The sequence below is a fragment of the Urocitellus parryii genome, chromosome 6 (genome assembly GCF_045843805.1).
Source record: "Urocitellus parryii isolate mUroPar1 chromosome 6, mUroPar1.hap1, whole genome shotgun sequence".
Taxonomy (NCBI): Eukaryota; Metazoa; Chordata; class Mammalia; order Rodentia; family Sciuridae; genus Urocitellus; species Urocitellus parryii.
In genome coordinates this window covers 30,073,372-30,095,854 of record NC_135536.1, presented here as the reverse complement: position 1 = coordinate 30,095,854, position 22,483 = coordinate 30,073,372, and the positions used below count along the sequence as shown (strand labels likewise).

At 39.3% G+C, this 22,483-nt stretch overlaps 1 protein-coding gene across 4 annotated transcripts in view; it reads left to right on the top strand.

Moving 5' to 3' along the window:
* Nucleotides 1-9,367: 9,367 nt before the first annotated feature.
* Rgs6 (regulator of G protein signaling 6) overlaps nucleotides 9,368-22,483 on the top strand; it is a 557,159-nt gene continuing 544,043 nt past the window's right edge. For all 4 annotated transcript variants that reach the window (XM_077799511.1, XM_077799513.1, XM_077799512.1 and 1 more), the window contains exon 1: nucleotides 9,368-9,451. In XM_077799511.1, the coding sequence (XP_077655637.1) occupies nucleotides 9,368-9,451 (84 nt within the window). The remainder of the gene's footprint in view (nucleotides 9,452-22,483) is intronic.

Genomic DNA, 22,483 nt, shown 5'->3' with positions numbered 1-22,483 from the left:
GGTAAGGTATCTGTGGGAATGTACTAGAACCATGCTTAAGAGTAGAAATAGAAGAATTTCTCAACAGCACTTTCCCCGATATGAGAAGTCAAGACAGAGAGAACATGGTGGCTCAGATGAGGGTGTCTGGAGTCTGAAGATGAGGGACTTACCTTCTGCTGGCTTCCAGTTCCTCAGTGAATTTGAAGCAAGTCTGTCAGTTGAGACAATGTGTTAAGTTGGGCAAGAAGAAGATGAGATGGTTCAGAAAGTCAGAAAGAAACTTGGTAGGAAAATATCATAGGTTTGATGGACAGTGTCAACTACTCATCTAAAATGTTTGTGGTCGTGAACTTGAGATGAGCTGGTTGATGCCAAGTACAAGGCCAACATCATTCTAAATGGAGAAAAATTGAAAGCATTCCCTCTAAAACTGGAACAAGACAGGGATGCCCTCTTTCACCACTTGTATTTAACATCGTTCTTGAAACTCTAGCCAGAGCAATTAGACAAATGAAAGAAATTAAAGGGATACAGATAGGAAAACAAGAACTTAAACTATCACTATGACATGATTCTATACCTAAAGGATCCAAAAAATTTCACCAGAAAACTTCTAGAACTAATAGGAAAACTATCCCATTTATAATAGTCTAAAAAATACTTGGGAATCAACTTAATGAAAGAGGTGAAAGACCTCTACAATGAAAACTACAGAATATTAAAAAAGAAATTAAAGAAGACTTTAGAAGATGGAATGATCTCCCTTGTTCTTAGTATTGTAAAAATGACCATACTACCAAAAGCACTATACAGATTTAATGCAATTCCAAATCAAAATCCCAATGACATTCCTCATAGAAATAGAAAAAAAGCAATCATTAAATTCATCTGGAAAAATAAGAGACCCAGAATAGCCAAAGCAATCTTTAGCAAGAAGAGTGAAGCAGGTGGCATCACTATACCAGACCTTAAACTATACTACAGAGCAATAGTAACAAAAATGGTATTGGCACCAAAATAGACTTGTAGTCCAATGGTACAGAATAGAGGACACAGAGACTAACCTATATAAATACAATTATCTCATACTAGACTAAGGTGCCCAAAATATATATTGGAGAAAAGATAGCCTCTTCTGCAAATGGTGCTGGGAAAATTGGAAATCTATATGGAGCAAAATGAACTGAAACCCTTCTCACCATGCACAAAACTCAACTCAGAGTGGATCAAGGACCTAGGAATTGGACCAGAGACCCTGTGCCTAATAGAAGAAAAAGTAGGTACAAATCTTTATCATTTCGGATTAGGCCCTCACTTCCTTAACCAGACTCCTATAGTGCAAGAAGTGAAATCAAGAATCTAAATGGGATGGATTCAAACTAAAAAGCTTCTTCTCCGCAAAAGAAACAATCAGTGAGGTGAAGAGAGAGCCTACATTTGGGGAGCAATTTTTTTTTAAAAGAGAGAGAGAATTTTTTTTAATATTTATTTTTAAGTTTTCGGAGGACACAACATCTTTATTTTATTTTTATATGGTGCTGAGGATCGAACCCAATGCCCTGTGCATGCCAGGTGAGCGCGTTACCGCTTGAGCCACATCCCCAGCCCCCAAATTTTTACCACACACACATCAGATAGAGCACTAATCTCTAGAATATAAAATAACACCAAAAAAACCCAATCAATAAATGGGCTAAAGAACTGAACAGATACTTCTCAGAAGAAGATATAGTATTGATCAACAAATATATGAAAAAATGTTCAACATCTCTAGCAATTAGAGAAATGTAAATCAAAACCAAGATTTATTTCACTCTAGTCAGAATGGCAGCTATTAAGAATACAACAAGTGTTGGCAAAGATGTGGGGGAAAAGGTACACTCATACATTGCTGGTGGGACTGTAAATTGGTGCAACCGATCTGGAAAGCAGTATGGAGATTCCTTGGAAAACTGGGAATGGAACCATCATTTGACCCAGCTATCCAACTCCTCATTCTATACCCAAAGGACTTAAAAACAGCATACTACAGTGACACAGCCACATCAATGTTTATAGCAGCACAATTCACAGTAGCTAAACTGTGGAACCAACCTAGATGCCCTTCAGTAGATGAATGGATAGGGAAACTTTATTATGTATACACAATGAACATTACTCAGCATTCAAAGATAATAAAATCATGGCATTTGCAGGTAAATGGAGGGAGTTGGAGAATATCATGCTAAGTGAAGTAAGCCAATCCCCAAAAAACCAAAGGCCGAATGTTTTCTCTGATATGTGAATGCTGATCCATAATGGGGGTGGAGGTAGGAGAGCACAGGAGGAATGGAGGAACTTTGGATAGGGCAAAGGGGAGAGAGGGTTAGGGTTAGGGTTAGGGTTGGAGGTTTGCCAGGATAGAATGAGACAGAAAGAGATAGGTGTGGGGATGGAGGATATTTGCATAAGAGTAATTATGGATGATTATCACGTTGGAGCCATTGAGAGAAGAAAGTAAAGGCAGAGGGAGAAGTAGCCACGGAAAGTAAAACAACCTGTAGTTTCTGTAGGTTAGTGTCTAAGTAAGTTTGAAGACTGTTTGCAGTGAGTATTGGGTAAATGAGCTGGCAGGAGGGAAGGTGGGCAGAGTGGGGGTTCATGTGTTGGGATTTGCCTAGGAGAAAGGGAAAGAAATCTTTTAAGGCAGCAGTGGAGCGCCAAGGGAATGCCTCTCTTGCTTCCTGGTCTTGAGATATTTGGGGTGTGGATACCGGAGCTGTAGGAGATGGATGTTCTCGGGGGAAGGCAGGTTTCCACTAAGGTCACCAAAGGTCAAAATTCAGAGAGGGGGTGGAGGGACAGAGGGGTATATTATTTACAGAAGACTTTAAAGGGCAGGAAGAGTCTACAGGGAATCAGTGGGGCTGGGGGTGTCCTGAGCAGTGAGGGGTTCAGAGCCTTGGTATGAGAAGATGCCTGGATGAATTTGACCTTCAGCAGCAAATTGCAGTGACCGTGAGCGCAGGACCGTGAGAACCTCCCAGGGCCATGTAGGTTCTGTTACGTAGTGAACTTTTCACTTCTCCCTCCTAGCTTATATTTTAGGACCTTTGTTTAACATAGGGAATACAAAAACAAGTTTTTTTTTTCTTTATATGTGGCTTCAGTAGACTAATTTGTTCAGGCTGTTAGGGAGCTACAGCGATTGGATAAGATGATATTTATTTATGTCTTTGGGTTGGATTAGCATGGAGAAGTCAACTTCTGACACTCTAGAAAGTAGAATGAAGGAAACTCAGATGAGTGGGGGACCTACTGTGTACCAGCTTTTGTGTTAAATACTTGCTGTAGGTGGTTTCACTGGAGACTGAGACTGACAGGTTGGAAAAACTGGGCATTGGTTTTAAGTCTGGGCTGGAATTTTTAGTTCCTTGGCTAAGCGGTGCAACTTTGGGCAAGTCACTCTGTGGTCTCAAGTCTCCATTATTTTCTCATCTGAAGAGTAGGAGTAATACCATCCACCTATTGCAGTTTCTGACTGAGCTGCCCAAATGATTCTAATGAGCAGGCAAGGCTGAGAACCTCTGCTATAGGGCGATTAGCATTTGTTCCATTTGACAGAAGAGCAGAGGCTGCCTCCGCGCTGCTCATGATCATGCAGTACACAAGTGATGTGGCTAGGATCGAGAGCCAGTTCTTTGACTCTAGGACCCTTGCTTTATTCATTACATTGAACTTTAATACAAGGGAAGCTGAAAGGCCCTTAGCATGCATGTCTGCCCAACGTGAGGCGATGTGGGGGTGAGATGAAGGGATCAGGTGAATGGAATCCAGGTCAGTGGTTTCCAAACCTGGCTCTGCTTCCGAATCACCTGGGGAGCATTAGGGCTCTAAATCTCCAGGGACTCCCTTAGGCCTACTGGATCAGAGTTTCTAGAACATGGAAACCAGGAGTTTGCATATTAAATTCTCTCCCAGGTTATTCTTGAGGCTAAGAGTCTGGTTCCAAGGACCTACTTCTGGGAACCATTGAATTTTTCAGGTCTGAAGTCCTGAAATGATCACGTAGTTCTATCCCAGTCGAACACGGGGTGACCGGCAGTGCCACCAAAATTGGCCTTCAGCCCTACTGGTGTACTACTGGAAACACACTCGACCTGTCATTGAGCATTTGAACTTTGAGTGTATAGGAAATGTCAAATTGGCAGACTCTGCTGCAACAGAGAGAGTTGTTTGTTCTTTAGAGCTGTTGTTCTTGCTTCTTTCCCCTGGAGTTTCCTGCCTACTCAGTCAGATTAGAGCTATATAAACAAGCTTGTACTACTGAGCTAGCACACATCTTGTAATTTTTTTTTTCTTGAGTGCTTAACATTGCTGATAAAAAAAAATCCATTGGTTTTTTTTTTAATAGGCTGTAAACTTGAAAGAATATGGAGGACAGGAAATAACATCCACAGGAATTTTTATTTTGCACCATCAATATTCAGACTATATGACAGTCAGGGTTTGGTGACGCCTCCTACATGACATTTCTCTGAATAAGGTTTTGAGGACTGGGCACAAAAAGTGGCAGGCCTGATGTTTAAGGCTTTTAGCGGATGCCACAATGATTTTTGTGACATTGTCATGTAACTGTAGTTGTCCTCCTCTTAGGGCTTCATCAGGATCCCCTGAGGAGGTTGTGGTGTTGCTGAAGGCTCAGCCTCAGATGCCCAGGATTGGACTGTCTGAGATCCAGACAGGGGGTGGACTTCTCCAGGATTCTGACACAGGTGGCCTGGGAATTTCACTCACCCCAACACTGGCCAAGAACAACAGTCAGTTGCCACAGTCATCATGTGCATTACCCTATTCCCTCTTCAGAAACAACCTTGGCTAGTGGAGGGTTCTCATCTTCTAGGTGAAGAGCTGGAAGTGTGGGCTGGGGAAATCACTCACCAAAGGTCTCCTAGGAGGCTCAGTGAGGCCAGGGCCGAGATGGCTTCCAAGCAAGTCCCTTTGTCTTTCTACGTCATTGAGGACCTTCCTTCCCACTCTATTCAGCACTGTTTTCTGCTGGACCCTGGACCCTGGACTTTGCTCTAGAGTGGCTGCTATTATCAAGAAAAGAGGGGGCTGGGGTGGTGGCTCAGAGGTAGGGCGCTTGCCTGTCATGTGTGAGGCACTGGGTTGGAACCTCAGCACCACCTAAGAGTAAAATAAAGACACTGCGTCTACCTACAACTAAAAAATAAATATTTTTTGTAAAAAAGAAAATAGCAAGCATTTGTTGTAACTATAAGTTACAAATGCATGAAAATTTGGAGTAAATCGCAGGCACCGTCCTGACTTTCAAAAGATTTGCTCGTCAGTTATGTCCTAGATGCTTAAGTGGTCACCCCCTTTGCTATGCTCACCACCCTTCCCACATAGTCCCTTTTACCCAAATTGCTTGTGAATTCCAGAAGTGTATTCCTGAGTCTGGAGCTGGCTCATGTCCATAAGCCCTGGGGAAAATCCTCACGAGTGATTACACGCGTGGGTCTTGGGTCTGTGGGCAGTTTTCCTGACATAGTATCCAGATGAATATTCATTCATTCAGAATATTTGAGTGCCTGCTCTGTGCTAGATCACTTTCTAGGTGTCCAGATAGAGGGATGAACCCCACTGATAGAGCACCTGCCCATGAAGGTCTGACTTTCTGGTAGAGGAAATCCCTGATACACAAGGACACTAAGTGCCCTGAATGCAGATGGGTGTGAATCCCTGTTCTCTCACTCTCTGTGCTCAGGGCTGACTCTCATTTAATCTCATTGAGATCGAATCATCTTCATTTTTTTTTTCTCTCCAGTGCCTAGCACAATGCTGAGCTACTTCTGGGGCTTCCGATGTCTAAGCCTGGTTACTGTCATATAGATGGAATGGCAAACCCTGCCAACCTCAGGTGCTCGTGGTCATCCTTCCACTCCCATCTCAGTTGTCACCTCCTCCTGCTCTGAGCCATCAGAATTGAGCACATGCTCATTGTATTATCCAGTGCACCTGTCACCCTTGCTGGGCTCTGAACATCTTAAGGAACACCTCTGTGAGTCTTTGCCTGTGTTTCCCCAGGACCCAGCAGGGAGCCTTGAGAAAGGAGAGCTCAAGAATTTGCCCAAAGAATACATGTACAGTCCCTGGAACCTAGAGATGAGCAGTGGTATGGCAGGAAATGCTTTATGAGGAGGGATGCTGAGTGGGACCGAGAATGCTCTATCCCAGTATTTGGGTGATTCTTTGAGTTTGGCATGAGGGCTGTCACAAGTAGAGGAGATGGGCTAGGATGTAGGCAGATAGAAGGGAGATGGCATGGAACATTCTAGCATGTCGTTGCTAAGTAAGTCAGAAATTTTGAAGTTCTGAGGTTCAAGGTCTAAGGATGCTGGTTTGCATAGCTTATGTCCATCTGAGGTCTGGGGAAGCTGCAGCTTGACCTGGTTTTGACAGCTAGTTAGTTGCAGACCAGGGCTGGAGGTGGAGATATATTAAATATTAAAAATTATGCTAGGACTGTGGTTTGTGACAGATAAAGGGAAAAAAAAGGCAAAAAGAGGTGAAGTAATGTAGTCCAGATCACACAGCTAGTGAGCAAGGAGGCCTGGGGTCAGATCGGATGACAGAAGCCAACTTGTAACCACTAAGGTGTATCTTCTCCAAGTTTGTACCACGCATAGTCTGAGCACATTTTCAATTTTCCTCTTTTGTTAGCTGTGAGTCATTATAGGAAATTAATATGATTAACCTGTGTTCTTTCTATTTTTTCTATTATTATGTGTTTCCAGAAAAATTATTACATTCTTTGAATAGTGTAATGAAAGTCCCTGGATTATCAACTGTGAGTATACAAGTGTAATATACATACAGAAAATGGAGAAGGTTCTTTCTTTTTTTTTTTTTACTACATTAAATTTAAAACATTCCTACTTATTTCTGCTGCACTTTATTTAAAAGAAATATTTTACAGCATATTGTAATGAATGAAAACCTGATTCTCTAATTTTAGGAGCCTCAGCGTTACAGCCAGTGAATGGAATTCTAAAATTCTTACCTACATAGGTTTCACGTCCATTTCGCTCCATTTGTTGACATATGGACTAGAAGGTAGCTATATTCCTATTTTAGAAAAGATTCTTTCTAGACACAGAAGAATTAAGCAGCTTGTCTGAGTTTCAAAACAAGTTGATAGAGGAACCCAAAATAGAAGCTTTTCTAGTGAATACTAGATTCACTAAATTTCCTAACATAGACTCTCTGCATTCACTGAGCAGTTTACAGACCAGGTCCTGGAACATCCGCCTGTTTGAACAACAGAGATGCTTCTGTTGGTGGGAGGGGGTGGCTGGGGAAAGGCGAAGGAGGGCTGAGACATTTGTTTCTAGGTCATTTCCAACCTTGCTATTATTGCACAGTTTTCTAGGTGGAAAAGAATAGGCTTATTAAAAGAGAAAGTGTTCATTTTAAAATAAAGCAATGGAGACCCGAAAGGGCTCTGTTACATAGATAAATGAGCATACATAAATGGATTCGGTTTTTGTTTTTCATGCTCTGTTATATTCTGTATTAGGGCAAAGGAGGAGGCAACTAAGTAGTTGTTTTAAAAATGAAACAGTGTGCTGTTCATTTAACTTTAAAAGCCTCTGATTAGAATAATAATCAGTGTTTCCATGTAGTACTCTATTCATGGAAATACTGATATAACAGAGAGTGGAGGTAATACAATGATGCTCTTTATTTTTTCATGTAATCTAATTTTAAAATACATTCTAATTCACAAATGATGAAGAAAGCCGGCAACATCATTCAAATGGGATATGTTGGGCAATTAAATTCTTTGTGTAGATTACAAATTCCTGTCTCTCCAACTTCCACCCAAATTTATTTTTATGGAATGACCTTTGGTACCAATTTATTTTATAATAGAATATTTCCTGAGTTTTTTATTTTGAGTGGATAGCCTTTTTTTTTTTTTTGGTTAGGTATGGTATTTATAAAAGTTTCTTTGATGAAAAGCCTATGAATTTTGTGCAAATAATTCAGGCAGGCTCTTGGATTAGTGATAACATTTGTAAAGGACTCTTATGGCTTTAAGCTATCCTTCATTCCTCATTTTTTTTTGACCCTTACCTACAAGGTCACTGTGGAATTCACATTTCACTGATGAGAGTCAATGTAAAAGGATGGTGTCGTCATGGTTCTGAGCATACAGCAGGTGTCTGCTGCATTCAGGGTAGGAAATTAACAAGAGTACCCATGGGTTATTTAACTTGCCTAAGGTCATGCAGCAGGTATAATGTCACACCAAGAACTGAACTTGCTTCATATTCAAATATATAATTCAGTGGTGTTTAGTCTATGACCCATCACCTCTTTCTAGTTCCAAAATATTTTCATCATCCAGAGGAGACTCCATATTCTTTGAGCAGTGACCCCCTTCCCTCTTGCCCTCTCTCCAGCTGCTGACAACCATCAGTCTTCTGTCTCTTTGGGTTTGCCTATTCTGGATAATCCACATAAATGGACTCTTACAATATCTCACCTTTTCTGTCTGCCTTCTTTCGCTTAGCGTAATGTTTTCAAGATCCCCCCACACTGTGAAGTGTATCAGAACATCACGCCTTTTTATGGTGGGATCATCTTCCATCAGATATACGTACATGTTTTGTGTATCCGTTTGTCCACTGATGGATATCTGGGTTGCTTCCACTCTTTGGCTCTTATGAACAGTGCTGCTATGAACCTTCAAGAGCAAGTATTTGAATATTTGTTTTCAGGTTTTGGGACTATATACTTAGAAGTGGAGTTTCTAGATCACATGGTAATTCTCTGTTTAACTTTTTGAGGAACCATTAAACCATTTCTCACTGTGACTGTACCACTTTCCATTCCTACCAGCAACAAATGAGGATTCTCATTTCCCCCATTCCTTGACAAGACTTGTGTTTTTGAATTTTTGTTTTTTTATTATTATAACCATGTTAGTGGAAATGGAGTAGTATCTCCTTGGGATCTTGATTTGCATTTCCATAATTAAAGATTCACATTTTAATGCATGGAATTAATCAGAAATTTGGCTTTGGTAAGACAGAAATCAACATCAAAATGATTGTCTTCATCTGTCTTCAGGAGCTTAAGATGGGCATATATCTGCCCCTAGGTACAGGACTCTGGGCTGAAAATGAAGAATATTTGGGATTAGAACATACCCTAACTTTTAAAGAAATATCTTGTAAATTAATCAGAAAAATAAAAATTATGTTTTGTTTTCATGGCAACTGCCAAAAGATACTTAGTTCTTTTGCATTTCAAAGAATTTATTTAAAAAAAATTCTTTCATGGCTTAATGGTGTATCCATTTATTTTCACAGTGTGAGAGAAGACACTCAGGATGGCTCAGGGATCCGGGGATCAAAGAGCAGTGGGGATTGCTGATCCAGAAGAGAGTTCTCCCAACATGATAGTCTACTGCAAAGTAAGACAGACGGCTTCTTCAACACTCTGCAGGCCAGCTCTGTGTGTCTGTTCTCTGTAAGGGATGACGGGTGATTGACAGCAAGATAAATGTCTTCTTCCCAAACTGCATTAAATGATAAATCAGTATTTTCTTCTCATATCCTCTGATGATCTAATTCTCAAATTCAAGGAAATTAGGTTTGATCATACTTAAAAACTCGGTATTCAATACTTGAAAAATATTATTCTATTTAGTTTTGTTTAAGCCTGAAGGTTGTCTAAACAATGCCAGTGGAGATGTATTCTCCCTGTTCAGCATATAGGCCTTTACAGTGTAATGTATGATACATCATCCACTGAAAGTTCTTTGTTCTCATAGCATGTACAAGATATGGACTATATGCCTGCATTAAATGCTTATAGTTGGCAGGAGACAAAAGAGGTACACACATAACCGCAATAGAGTCTAAGCATTGATTTTCCAAAACAGAGGTCTTCTGAGTAGAGTGTTACAGAATAAGAGGAGAATTCTCAGAATAAGAGGAGAATTCTCCCAGCTTCCCAGGTCAGGATGGGCTTAGGGAGGAGTGGTCTTTGGATTTGGGATTAAAAGATGTATAGGGATGCTGAATGGGGAAAGCAGAGGGGCGGGGGAAGCACATTGCAAGGGATTTGCTCCCCAGCAAAGGCACAGAGTTATGGGAAGTAAACAGCCAGCAGAAATGATTAGTTTGGGCATAGGGATAAAAAACAAGGAGTAAACAGAGGTAAGGTTTTGCAGAGAGAGGCTGGACAAAGCCAGATTGTAGAGTTATGAGCAGTTTAATCATAAAACACTTGTGTACTGAGAGTTGTAAAATCCATGTCTCTGGGATTGAAAGTCCTGCCCCCTGTGTGCCAAATGGATTGTTGTCAAGACAGGGTGCAGGCTCTGGGAAGGATGTTTGTTTCTGTGTCTGTGAAAAGGGCAAGGAAGACACTAATCTAGCGGGGCAATTCCCTCCAGAATCGAGAGGGACTGATCAGAGGGAGTGAAGAGTCTGAATTAAAAATAACTTGAAACTGAATGAATATGGAATTAGGCAGCAAGTAGACAGTCAAAATGACTAGATTTTTGACCTTGGGTGATAGACATTGATGCTGTGAATTCAAATAGGGAATTCAGAAGAAGATGTTTTAAAAGCAGGAAATAAGGCACATGACGTTATTTTTGCAAACAATATACTTAAGGAAATCATTCCTTCTACATGTTTGTGAAAATGTATTACATATTAATAAGGGAAATGGATTAATGTTGATTCATTTCATTAAACATCTGAGTTGCCATCTGGGTTTGGTTCCTTCGGCAACTCTGTTGAATTCATGTTAATCATATGGACAATGTTGAACTTGATATTCCTGGATGATCAACACAGGTAATTTTTCTCTTTTGTGAAAATTGAACTCTCATGTTATCCTTGCTCTGGGTATAAAATTCAGTACTTTTTTGCTTTGCTTTTTTTTTTTTTTTTTGCTTAATTTGAATGCTGAGATAATCCATCTCTAAGAAGGATGCTTATTAAAGTATAGTAAGGAAAAACTTACTATAGATTAACGGAGCTGAGCAATTAGTGAAGCATACTGAATAATGGGAAGACATTTATTTATTGTTTCCTTCTCCTCCCCAAACTAGGAGGCCCTGTGCTAGGCTAGTAGCAGAGTGGGCTTTGGAGTTAGGCCTGGGTTACAATTCCAACTTTATCACTTTCTAGCATTGTGACCTTAAGTAATTTATTTAACTTTTTTGATCCTAAAAAAGGGGATGAAAGTTTTTGGGAGGTTATTCACTCTATAGATATGGGAATGGGTTACCTTAATGCTACTTGGACATAATGTGGTATGTAATTAATATTTCTTTTTATCCATGAGTCTTATAGAGACAGTGATCCTCGGAGAGAAAATAAATTATAGAATGTATAAGTATCGATACTGTTAATTTATATATAGTAAGTTGCTTTTTTAAGACACAAGCAAACAATACAAATATTTTATATTATTCAGGGAATTGTAAATCTGTGTATTATTAAAGGTTAATAGGAAATATAAAGGTCATACAATCCAAACTCCTTTCTGCTAGAGTGTTTGGTATTATGTTGAAAGGAAAGATATTCTTATAGTTTCATGAGAACTTGAGTTCTACTCTTTGGGTGTTACCAGTTTTTTGTTTTTTAAATTGAGAAACAAACTTATCAATCATTGTGGTTCTTTAGAGATATGGCCACTAGGGATGGGAATGTATCTTGCTTCCTTGTGACACACTTTTGCAGGGGTATGTATGTGTTTGTGTTCCTTGCTAGATTAATTCCTCTCTAAAAGCAATTCACTGAATCTGTTCCATTTATCTGAAAGAAAAATTGTGCAGTGTCCAGGCCCCAGAACCATTTCTAACTTGGTGAATCTGTCTCACTGGACTCACAGAGGTATACCTGAAACATGGGAGACTCACGTGGTTTTCTACTTCTAGTGCTTCTGGGCCTTTGGCTATAACCCAAAGCTTACACCCACAGAAGGAAGTTAACCTTGAGATGTCATTCAGAGTTCATTCTGGAAAGCAAGATCAATTCAAAGCATTTTCTATGGAAGCGATAGTTTGTCCCTGTGATCTCTCTCTCTCTCTTTTTTTTTTTTTTTTTTTTTCAAATTTGAGGCCCATAAAACCAAACCCTTTCTTAGGTAACTGCAACTAAAATTTACCTTTATGAAAATTTCACTTTCATTCTTGTTTTCTTTCTCTTGCTTGTTGCTTCCTTCTCTTGTCTCAGATGTTTTCAGTGTGGAAGTTTTGCTTGGGCTGAGTTGTTTTGATTCAGGAAAAAAAAGCCAAATTAGAGAAGTAGAGCATCTGGGCAAACTTCTGAATAATAAGTGGGAGGATCATGTTCATGATGTTTGATTTTTATTATTTTTAATTGACATAATAATTGCACAAATGTGTGGGATACAATGTGATGTTTTGCTCTATGTATAGTTTATGAACTGCTCAAATCACAGTAATTAGCATATCCTTTATCTCAAACATTTATCATTCCTTTGTGGTAAAACATTTAAAAACCTCTCTTCCAGCTCTTTTGACATCCACAAGATGTTCTTGTCAACCAGGTTGTTGTCACTTTCAAACACCATTTAGGATGGCAACCTTCTGACACATGAGTAATGATGGGTGGGATCTGTAGGCCCACAGTCTTGAGAACATTCTTCATTTTCTTTTCATGTTTTCATGTCATTAACTGTGAGAAGTTGTACTTTTCCCAAGGCATGATTTATTTATTGTCTTGAGCAGACTTTCACATTTAGTTTTTCATCCTTCATATTCACATTTTTGGATTGGAGGTGTATATGAAAAATGTATTGGTCACATTCAAGATCTATTTAAAAGAAACTTTAATTATTCATTAAGACATCCAGACCCGTCAGCCTTTTTCGTATTCCCAGATCCTAAGTATCCTGGGTCATTGAATTGCCCAGTATAGTGACAATATCTGAAATGATCATTTAGGGGTCTTTTAGAGAAGCACTAATCCTCAAAAGACCCCCTCCTCAAGATATTTTTATTTTATTGGTCTAGGCTGGGTCATAGAAGTCGGACTTTAAAGAAGTCCTAGGAGAATCTGGTGCTGAACTAAGTTTGAAAGGCACTTACTTAGTTTTTGTTAGTCTCTGGGTACCATAGGTGTTGCAAAGTCATGGTGAAATAGGTGTTTTTAACTGGATATTTTATTTCATAATGATTCATAGACCTCTTCAGATTTGGAAGAATGGAGCTCTTGTCATAGTGCTAGAAGCAAAAGATTTTTTGGTAGCTTTTTCTTATAGATTTTCTAGTTAACTCCCTTGTTTTACAAGTGAAAAAAAATGAAAGTATGGAGAGGACGAATAACTTGCTTAAGGCTCCCCAGCAATTGCCTAGTGAGGTTCTGACGTCCAAGGAGCCTGATCGCACAGGTCAGAGTTCTTGGTAGCATCTGATGAAGTCACTTTGTTATCAGCCACAGAGTGCCATGACCACATTGTTGGAGCTCAGCAGCCATTGGCTGAGTCAAATAAATGCAAATATTATGTGGCAGATCTTTGGCTTTGATGCTTACCCTCAGGGATGTGACCTAGGTTCACTTCTCTTATTTGTCATGCTAACATTGCATTCCAGGTACTGGATGTCTTGTTTCTTGGGTAAAGATTTTCTGAACTGTTTACTCCCTTTTATAACTAGAAATTTTTTTCTTTTTGAATAAGAGTAGATTGCTTTCTGATTTTGTTTGATTTTTTTTCCCCTCTGAGTATTGTTAACAATGTCTCTAAACAAATTTCCAAACTAGACTGGTAATTTGATTTAGTAGAACTCGGGGCTCTTAGATGGTGAATGGAAGAGAACATTTTAGCTTTCCTTGACCTGGTTCCGGGTCAGGAGGCAGTACTCTGTGATGGAAAATGCTGAACAGGGAGCTGGGGGCTCTGGGTCATTGATCCCAACATTAGTTCCTACTGCTTTGGCTCTCTGAAGGTGAACTTGAACTTCCTATCTTTGTTTCTTGTTTTGTCTTTCTCTCTTGTTCATTCTTTTCCTCCTTCCTTACTTATTATAAAATACTTTCACAAAAAGAATACATTCAGTGTCCATGTACGGTAAAAGAAGAATAAAATATGAACCTCACGTACCCACCATTGAACTAATAAATAAAATATTATTCCAGCTTCACTTTATCTTTTGTAATGTGAGGGAATTCATCTAAATAATGTGCAAATACCTTTCTGCAATGCTTTCAAAGTTACGTTCTATAAACTTTTAGTCTTCTCAGAAATTAATGGCTGATATCAAAACAATGCTGTGAGATGAAATACATTCTAAAGATCTTTTGAACATTTTTTTGAAATATTTTAGACAATCTATCTAAGATAACCTAAATTACACTAAGGCTCAACCAAATTTAGTCAGGCATTAGAAGAAAAAAAAAAACAATTTAATTGTGATGATTTAACATTCAACAGTGAAAGTTAACTAAGCTGTCTCCTTGGTGGCAACTTGTTTCTTTGACTTGTTAATAACATTTATGACATTTGAACAATTATTATGCAGTAGTAATTTTATGTTATATAGATAGCAGCAACAATTATTTAAGTAGAAACACTGTACATTGTCAGTCACCCAGTGTCATGGGTGAATTAGGGGATTGAAAAGAAGGAGAAAAAGTTGATGTTCTGATATGTCATGGGACAGTTCCACAGCTTTGTCACTAATGGCTTCCTTTACCTGTTAGTTTCTAGGTATTGATTCCTTTTCTACTGGAATTTTGAGTCTAACCTTTGTTTTACTCTGATATCCCAAGGTCTCTTTCCCTCATATTTGTGAACTCTCAAAGTCCTGGGAAGAAGCTAGTGTAGACATACTTCCAGAAAGTAAACATAATGCTGTTTTAGTTTCAGAGGCAGAGGTATGCAGCAAGGAGAGGGAAATGAGACTGAAGAGGTTGGGTCCACGGAAGAAGTCAGATATAAGGACATCTTCAAATTCATACAGGGCAGTGATAGAACTAAGTCTGGGAACTTGCAAATCCTGGTGATCAAGGCAGGACAAGGATTGGAAACCATTTTACCAGCAAATGTATGTTGATGTCATCACACTACTAGATGTCAGGAATGCAATTTAAGGGCAGAGTCTTGAATGAGCCCACAAGCCAATAGGGGGAAGATGGGTGATTGACAATTTCCGTGTTGGTAGAGGCAAGCCAAGGAGTCTGGGAGGAGATAGAAGGGCCCTGGACGCCACACCAGCAGGGGGTGATTAGGTTGTAGAAGACATTGGAGGATTTGGCAGTTGCCTTCATTCTTAAAAGATGAACAGGATTGGCATGGTGGAGAAGGGGAAAAAGTCTAGGGGACCTAAAGACTGGCACATGCAAAGGGGCAGAGCTGTGATGTTTTATACTGAGTTCTGTAAACTTCACGTGGCTCTTTCCATGGACCTTGATTTCTATGACAAAGGGTTGAGAAATAAAGCTGGATAGGTAGATTAGGGCCAGGCATGAAAGACCCCATGCTTCATGTCAGGGAGTTTCGATGCTGCACAGATGTCTTCCCTTTGTGCCTCTACACCCACATTCTACCCCTCTACATGCTCTCATTTGCTCCAGAACACTGAGCCATGTGGATTACATTTGCAGGGCTCCTGTGACCTTGGGTTTCCAGTTGAGTATGGTCAGTAGAAGCCTGGAGAGAAACCAGAGGAGGATTCCTGCCTTGGTGCTCTCTCTGCACGGTCTTGGTGCTCTCTCTGCAAGGTCTTGACTGAAGGTCACTGATGCTCTTGGGGCAGAGTGTTCTCCTCTTCTGGCTCCTGACAGCTTTCCTTTTCCTCTACTTATCCCTTGGGCCCTCAGGTAGCTCTAGTTTTTATTATTCATCTCAAATTCAGTGATTTAGACAAAAGATCTGTTATGACAGTTGCTGTGGGTTAGTGACACGGGTTCAGACAGGTTCCTGTGGCTCATCATCTCTCAAAAGACTACAGTCAAAATGTTGGCTGGAATCTCAGTTTCATCTAAAGTTTTAACTGGGGAAAAGTCCACTTCTGTGTTCTCTCCTGATGTCCTTGGCTGGGTTCAGTTGCTCAAAAGCTGTTGGAGTGATGACACCAGTTCCACACTGGCTGTTGGCTAGCAGTCACTCTCAGTTCCTTGTCACATGTCCTGTCCATAGAGCAGCTCACACTGTGGCAACTTGTTTCAACAGTGAACAGGTGAGAAGAGGCAGAGAAGAGGCAGAGATGGCAGGCCTAGTCCTTTGATAAGCAATCTTGGACAAGATGTCCCATCTCTTTCTTACATTAAAAACAAGTCACTGGGTCCGGCCCTAGGTGAGAGCTAACTCTTATAGGATGCACTAGAATCAAGGAAATCATTGTGAACCATTGTGGAAGCTTCTACAATATCTGGCTCTACTTCCACTAGACACGGTTTTCTGTTTGTTTGTTTTGTTTATGGTTCCTCTCTACCCTGTTCCTTCTTTATACTTGGTGCTTTTGGAAGTAAATCTCTCTTGAATTGTGCTGCTATATGTCTACCATCTGTTTGCTGATAAGATTCTGACTCATGCAGGATTATCCCACAAGCCAGGGGAAACCTGTGAGGCCCTTTTTTTTTTATACTTCATTAGGAAAATTCTCCATGGAAGGATTGGGGACAGAGAAGTTATATGTTCAACGTGAAGAATGGCATTTGAAGTAGGAAAGTCCATGGGAGGTTCATGGTGGGGGTTTATGGGTAGTCAGTGTGGAGGGAGTTCAGGGTGGAAAGAGGATAAGAGAAATGGTGGGAGTATAGTCAGGAGAGCAGTTTCAAGAATGCCCAGGAATTCAGGTAAGGACAAATGACATCCATTGTCGGTGGGAGTGGTAATATAGATGAGGGGGTACATTTGAGAGATGTGTTGGAGGCAGAATCAATAGGACTTGGTGATTGATAAGCTGAAGGGAGGATTTGAGGTAATGAGGAAGAAAGACGAGGGGTCTTTTCACTATGTTATTCCTGAGAGTTCTCAGACAGTCTCCTGGGACAAAGTTTTGAACCACATGCCTTTAGAACTGGATTGTCTATCCACCTTCTCCCTGTATGTATATACAGGAAGAGTGTTGTGCTAAGAGTATGTAGCTGCACCAAGATAGCAGGGTATGTATTCTGACTGAATTTGTACCAGCTCATGTTTGGCTCTGCAGTTGATTCTACTTCCCGTTAAGTCCAACTCTGTCTTTTGCAAAGTGAAGGGTTATTTAGGCTGGTGATCTGTAAAATATTCTTCAGTTATAACCTTATAGGGCTTTTCTTTTTTTAGAGAGAGAGAGAGGGGGGGGGGGAGGGGAGAGAGAGAGAGAAAGAGAATGAATTTTTATTTTTTTTTTTAGTTTTCCGCCAACACAACATCTTTGTTGGTATGTGGTGCTGAGGATCGAACCTGGGCCGCACACATGTCAGGCGAGCGCGCTACCGATTGAGCCACATCCCCAGCCCCTCTAGGGCTTTTCTTTTCTTTTTTTTTTTTAATTGGTCGTTCATAACATTACATAGTTCTTAATACATCATATTACACGGTTTGATTCAAGTGGATTATGAACTCCCGCTTTTACCCCGTATACAAATAGGGCTTTTCTAATAAAGAAATCTACGCTATCATCTATTCCTTCTTTACCTCTTTTGTTATTCTTTTAATTTCCTTGATAATGTTAACCCAGACAAAAACCATAAAAACAGGTAAGTCAGAATGCTTAAAACAAATGCTTGTTTGGGTCCTGAATATTTATGGCTTTCTTTCTTTCACTCTTTTCTTTTTTTAACATTAAATAAAATTCCCAAGGACTAACTTCAGAGGGTGTTTTGGGTAACTCACTCAATTGTTCAGACTGCATTTTAAGATTCCTTTCATTATTTATTTTTTAACATTTTTTTGCCTTAGGAAAAAAAAATTGTTCTGTTTTCCTTTTCTCCCAGGATTAGACTTGCTGGAAGAAAACCTTCCCATCATATTATCTTGGTTGGCAGGAGACAGGCAGGCAGGCAAGTCCCAGGCTGTGGTATCGGTGTCCACAGATGAAAGGGGGGGTATTTTTACAGTGGCGACTTGCTCAGTATGGTTTAATATGATGTGTTTCCGTGAGTATAACTTTCTAATTTGAAAAGCCTTTGGTCTGTTGAAGGCTTCATTTCATCTTCCCATTTTTTTTCCTCTTTTCATTTCAAAGAGGGCAGGATTTTGCTAATATTGGCAGTTTATCTTGCTGTTGACACTCCTTTGCAGTGGAGAACTTGAATGACCAAAGAAGAAGTTCCCTATTGGCACAATTTCGAATAAGGAAAAAAAAATAAAATAAAATCCAATAGATGGCTGTGAATGGAAAAAAATAAGTAAGCTTTAAAATCATGGGAGTTAGGAGGGTTATTTTTAAAGATTCTGTTAGTTTGCCAATACAAATGAAAAGAGGAAATGAACAATCTTTTGGGTCGGCCTTCTCAAGTCTAAAAGTGTATTCTAGCCAGGGGATGGAAAGCATATGCAAAGAGAGAGATCTAGACCAGTACCCCCTCCAAAAGAATATCGATAGCCCCATGGCCAATAATATCAAAAGACTGGAAAGAAATAGCCATTGAAAGACAGCTAGTTAAGTCATTAGAGTGGATAGGACTCCTATTTGGAATGATGCCACAGTTTATTGGATCACTGTTTTGATAGATCTAATGATTGTCTTGAAAAGGAGGATGTCTACTGGTATTGTGTGATGTGGTCAGGGTGAAAAAAATGTGTGTGTGTGTGTGTGTGTGTGTGTGTGTTGTGTGTTTTAACTTTCGAGAGTTTGTCATTTTTTTAAAAATAAAAAATTTAATTTTATCTGTTAAAATATGTTATATGATGGTTATATAGATTTGCTCTGGAACAATCTTTTCTATTGATTCTTTTCTATACCTTGGTGCTCATATCCGGGGTCATTTTTCTTGTGTCTAAAGAACTACCTTTAGAATATTCTTTGGGTGCAGATCTGGTGAAGATAAATTTGCTCAGTTTTTGGCTAAAAATGTCTGTGTCTCATCTTCAGTTTCTGAAATGTTTTTTTTTCTAGATACAGAATTACAGACTGTCAGTTATTTCTTTCCATACTTTGATACCTGTCATTGTTCTTGTCATCTGTTGTTTCTGTTGGGAAGTTAACTGGAAGTTTTACTGTTGCTTTTTTGAATGTAATCTGTTTTTCCCTTCTACAGGTTTTTAGATTTCTTTTACGTTGTTTTCAACAATTTTACTGAATTGTGATTTTCTTTCTTTTATTTGTTCTCCTTAGAGCTCATATTACTTTTTAAATTTGGTGCTTGAAAATTTCTCAGCCACTAACTTTAAAATTTTAATATTGCCTTTGCCTAGTTTTTTTTTTTTCCTTCTCTTCTTGGAACTCGATGTATATGTTATCACTTTTTCCCTCTGAGTTTCAAACGCTCCTCATATTCTTTCTGTATTTTCAGTTCATTTGTTGTTTCCTGTTTCAATTCGTATATTTTCTAGGGACTCGTCCTCCACTTCACTAATTCTATCTTCAGCTGATTAGATAATCTGTGGTTAAATCCATCCCATTGAATTTGTAACCTTAGTTATTGCTTTTTTTTTAAGTTCTAAGATTTCCATTTAATTCTTTTATTATAGCTTCCACTTTCCTGCCAAAATTCTCTATTTTGTCACTTAATTCCTAAAACATAAAAAAATCATAGTTATTTTAAAGTCTATGTCTGATACTTCAAAATCTTTGTTACTTGCTAGACTGTTAAAATTATCCCTCTCTTATTCCATATTTCTAGTTACTTTTTTTGACATTCTGGGCATTGTTTATACAACTAACACTGGAGAGAGAATTCAAAGCTCTAAGGGAATGTTATCTTACTCCTGAAAGGATTTAGTTTTTTCAAAATATATCAGTCAGTTAAAATGACTAATCTAGCCAGGTATTATTTGGAGCTGATCTTTTGTTCTTATTAGGACCAGTATATTTCCATATCACCTTTCTTCTTTGTAAAAAGTCCTCTGTTTCCAATTAAAACCTGGGTGCTCATTCAGGCTTCTTTCCTTAGAGCCCCCTGACCTCTAATTTTTTAGCACCGTGGGGCTGCTAGAGCCTCTCTGTTCGACTTCTCCGTTACGCCTTTTGCTTAAGAAATGGGTGCTACCTTTGAGAGGAAAAAGCAGTTCAAATCATCAGGCTCACCTTCCTAGCTTTCTTCTTCTTTCAGATCATATCCTCACACATTCGTACTCCCTTGGTTGCTCTTGGATGCCTTCAAACCTATGTAACAGATTAGCTTTCAGCCTCCCTGGTTGCTCTGGGGAAGAAGGTTATTCTGAAGTACCTAGTTAGCTGTTACCAGAAGTGGAATCCAAGAATACCGACTTGAAATAAGACAGATCTGTTTCTTAGAGCCTCAGTTTGCTATTAAAGTGTTTTTAAGAGACATCTCCTGAACATTATTGATTTAAGGTGGTGGTTTTAGAGATGAAGAAGAGTGAGAGAAACTTTAAGCACATTTAGAAAATAATTGAATTGGCATGTGATTAATTTTAGGTTGAGGATGAGAGAGAAGGATTCAAGGATTATGCTCAGGATTTGGGCCTGGTTGGCTGATGGTAACATCATTTGGGAAAGTAGCAAGAGGAGGATGACACTGGGCCTAATGTCACCACAGTAACAAAATGACATTTATTCACCCAACCTTATTCTACATAACTCTACAAAGAGGGAATATATCCAGGAACACAACTCTAATATCAAATGGACCTGAACAAATGCTTTACCTGGAAAAAAAAATCTTACCTGGCTCCAGGAAGCTTTTTGGTTGGGAAAACAGGAAGTAGCTTGTATCTATCTGTCAGTACAACATTTCTGAACATTTCCGTGTTATTTGAACCAGAAACTATGGTTCAAGACAACAGGAATTGATTCTCACAGTGTGAAGTCAAGGTGTGGCAGGGCTGTTTTCTTTCTGAAGCTCTAGGTAGGAATCCTTTCCCGCCCCTTCCTACCTCTTTGTGGTTGTTGGAGATCCTTGGTGTTCCTTGTCTTATAGATTCTTTCCTTGTTCCAATATTTGCCTTCTTCCCTGTGTACTTACCTCCATGTTTGCACATGGACAATAGTCATTGGAGTTAATCCCCACCACCCCCAAATCCAGTACAGCCTCATCTTAATTAATTATATCCACAAAAACCCCATTTCCAAATAAGGTCATGCACATAAGTACAGGGGTTAGGACTGAGCATGTCTTTTTTGGGGAGAAATGATTCAATCAAATAACAATTTCTAGTCTGTCTCTGCCTGAATCTCAGTGCTTTTTGCAAAAATCAAATCAACAGATAGTATATTTATTGAACATTTGCTTCTGAAAAAACACCGCACGGGGAATAAAAAATAGCGTAGTACACAGTTTCTATCTAGACAAGCTTCAGTGTAATTGGGGAGACCAAGAGTGCTGCAGGATTAAGGAAGAAAATAAGCATTTATGGGCCATAATAAATGTACCAGATACTGTGGTGTGTACTGTACACATATTGAATCACTTAATCACCAGAATAGCTTGTTAGGTAGGTGGTGTTCCCCATATATTATAGACAAGGAAACAGAATTGCAAGGAGTAAATACTGGCATCAAGTGCTGCTATCAGTATTTAAATCTGTTTACTTTGTTTGAAAGCCTGCAGCTTTTTGGAAGAAATCAGATTATGTACAATAATATCAAAGCTGTTTGTAAATAATTCTAAGAGAATTGATGTGGACAGTGCAGCTTACAAAGGAGGAAGAGATTTGAAGATGTGAATTGTGTCTTTTAGAAAGGAATGGCTTTGGCCCAGTGGAAACAAGCCAAGAAATCATTCCAGGTAATGGATGCTATGTGAGAGAGGAGCCGTATGTTTATAATATAGTATACTTTATAATGCAGGTGCTCATAAAGTTATGATGGGATTCTGTTCCAATAACACTATTATAAATTGAAAATATGCTAAATAAAGATACGTTTAATGCCTACACCCTACCGTGCGTGGCAGGCATTAAACTGCAGGGTCCCTCGTGGGTGGCTGACTGGGTGCTGAGACTGGCTGCTGCTGCCCCACCTCACAGGGGACTTGTGCCACTTGCTGCTAGCCTGGGAAAAGAGCCCAGTTCAAAATTCAAAGGATGCTTTCGATGGAATGCGTGTCTCTTTTACATTGTCCTAAAGTTGAAAACTCATAAGTCAAGTCATCCTGGAGCGGGGGCTGTCTGTCCTACATATAGAAGATGTACATGGTGTAATTATAGCCTCATGCTTCACATGAGGACTCTGAAGCGAGAAAACATAAACATTTTTAGTTCTCAAACTCATATGGTAAGATATTGGTAAAACTGAGCTTCCTGCCAACCAATTTTCTTTCTTCCTTTCCTTTGAAAAAATAGTTGTTTTTTTTTCCATTTTAAAAGTAGTAATTCATTTTCAAAAGACTCCTAGCGCCAAGTGGAG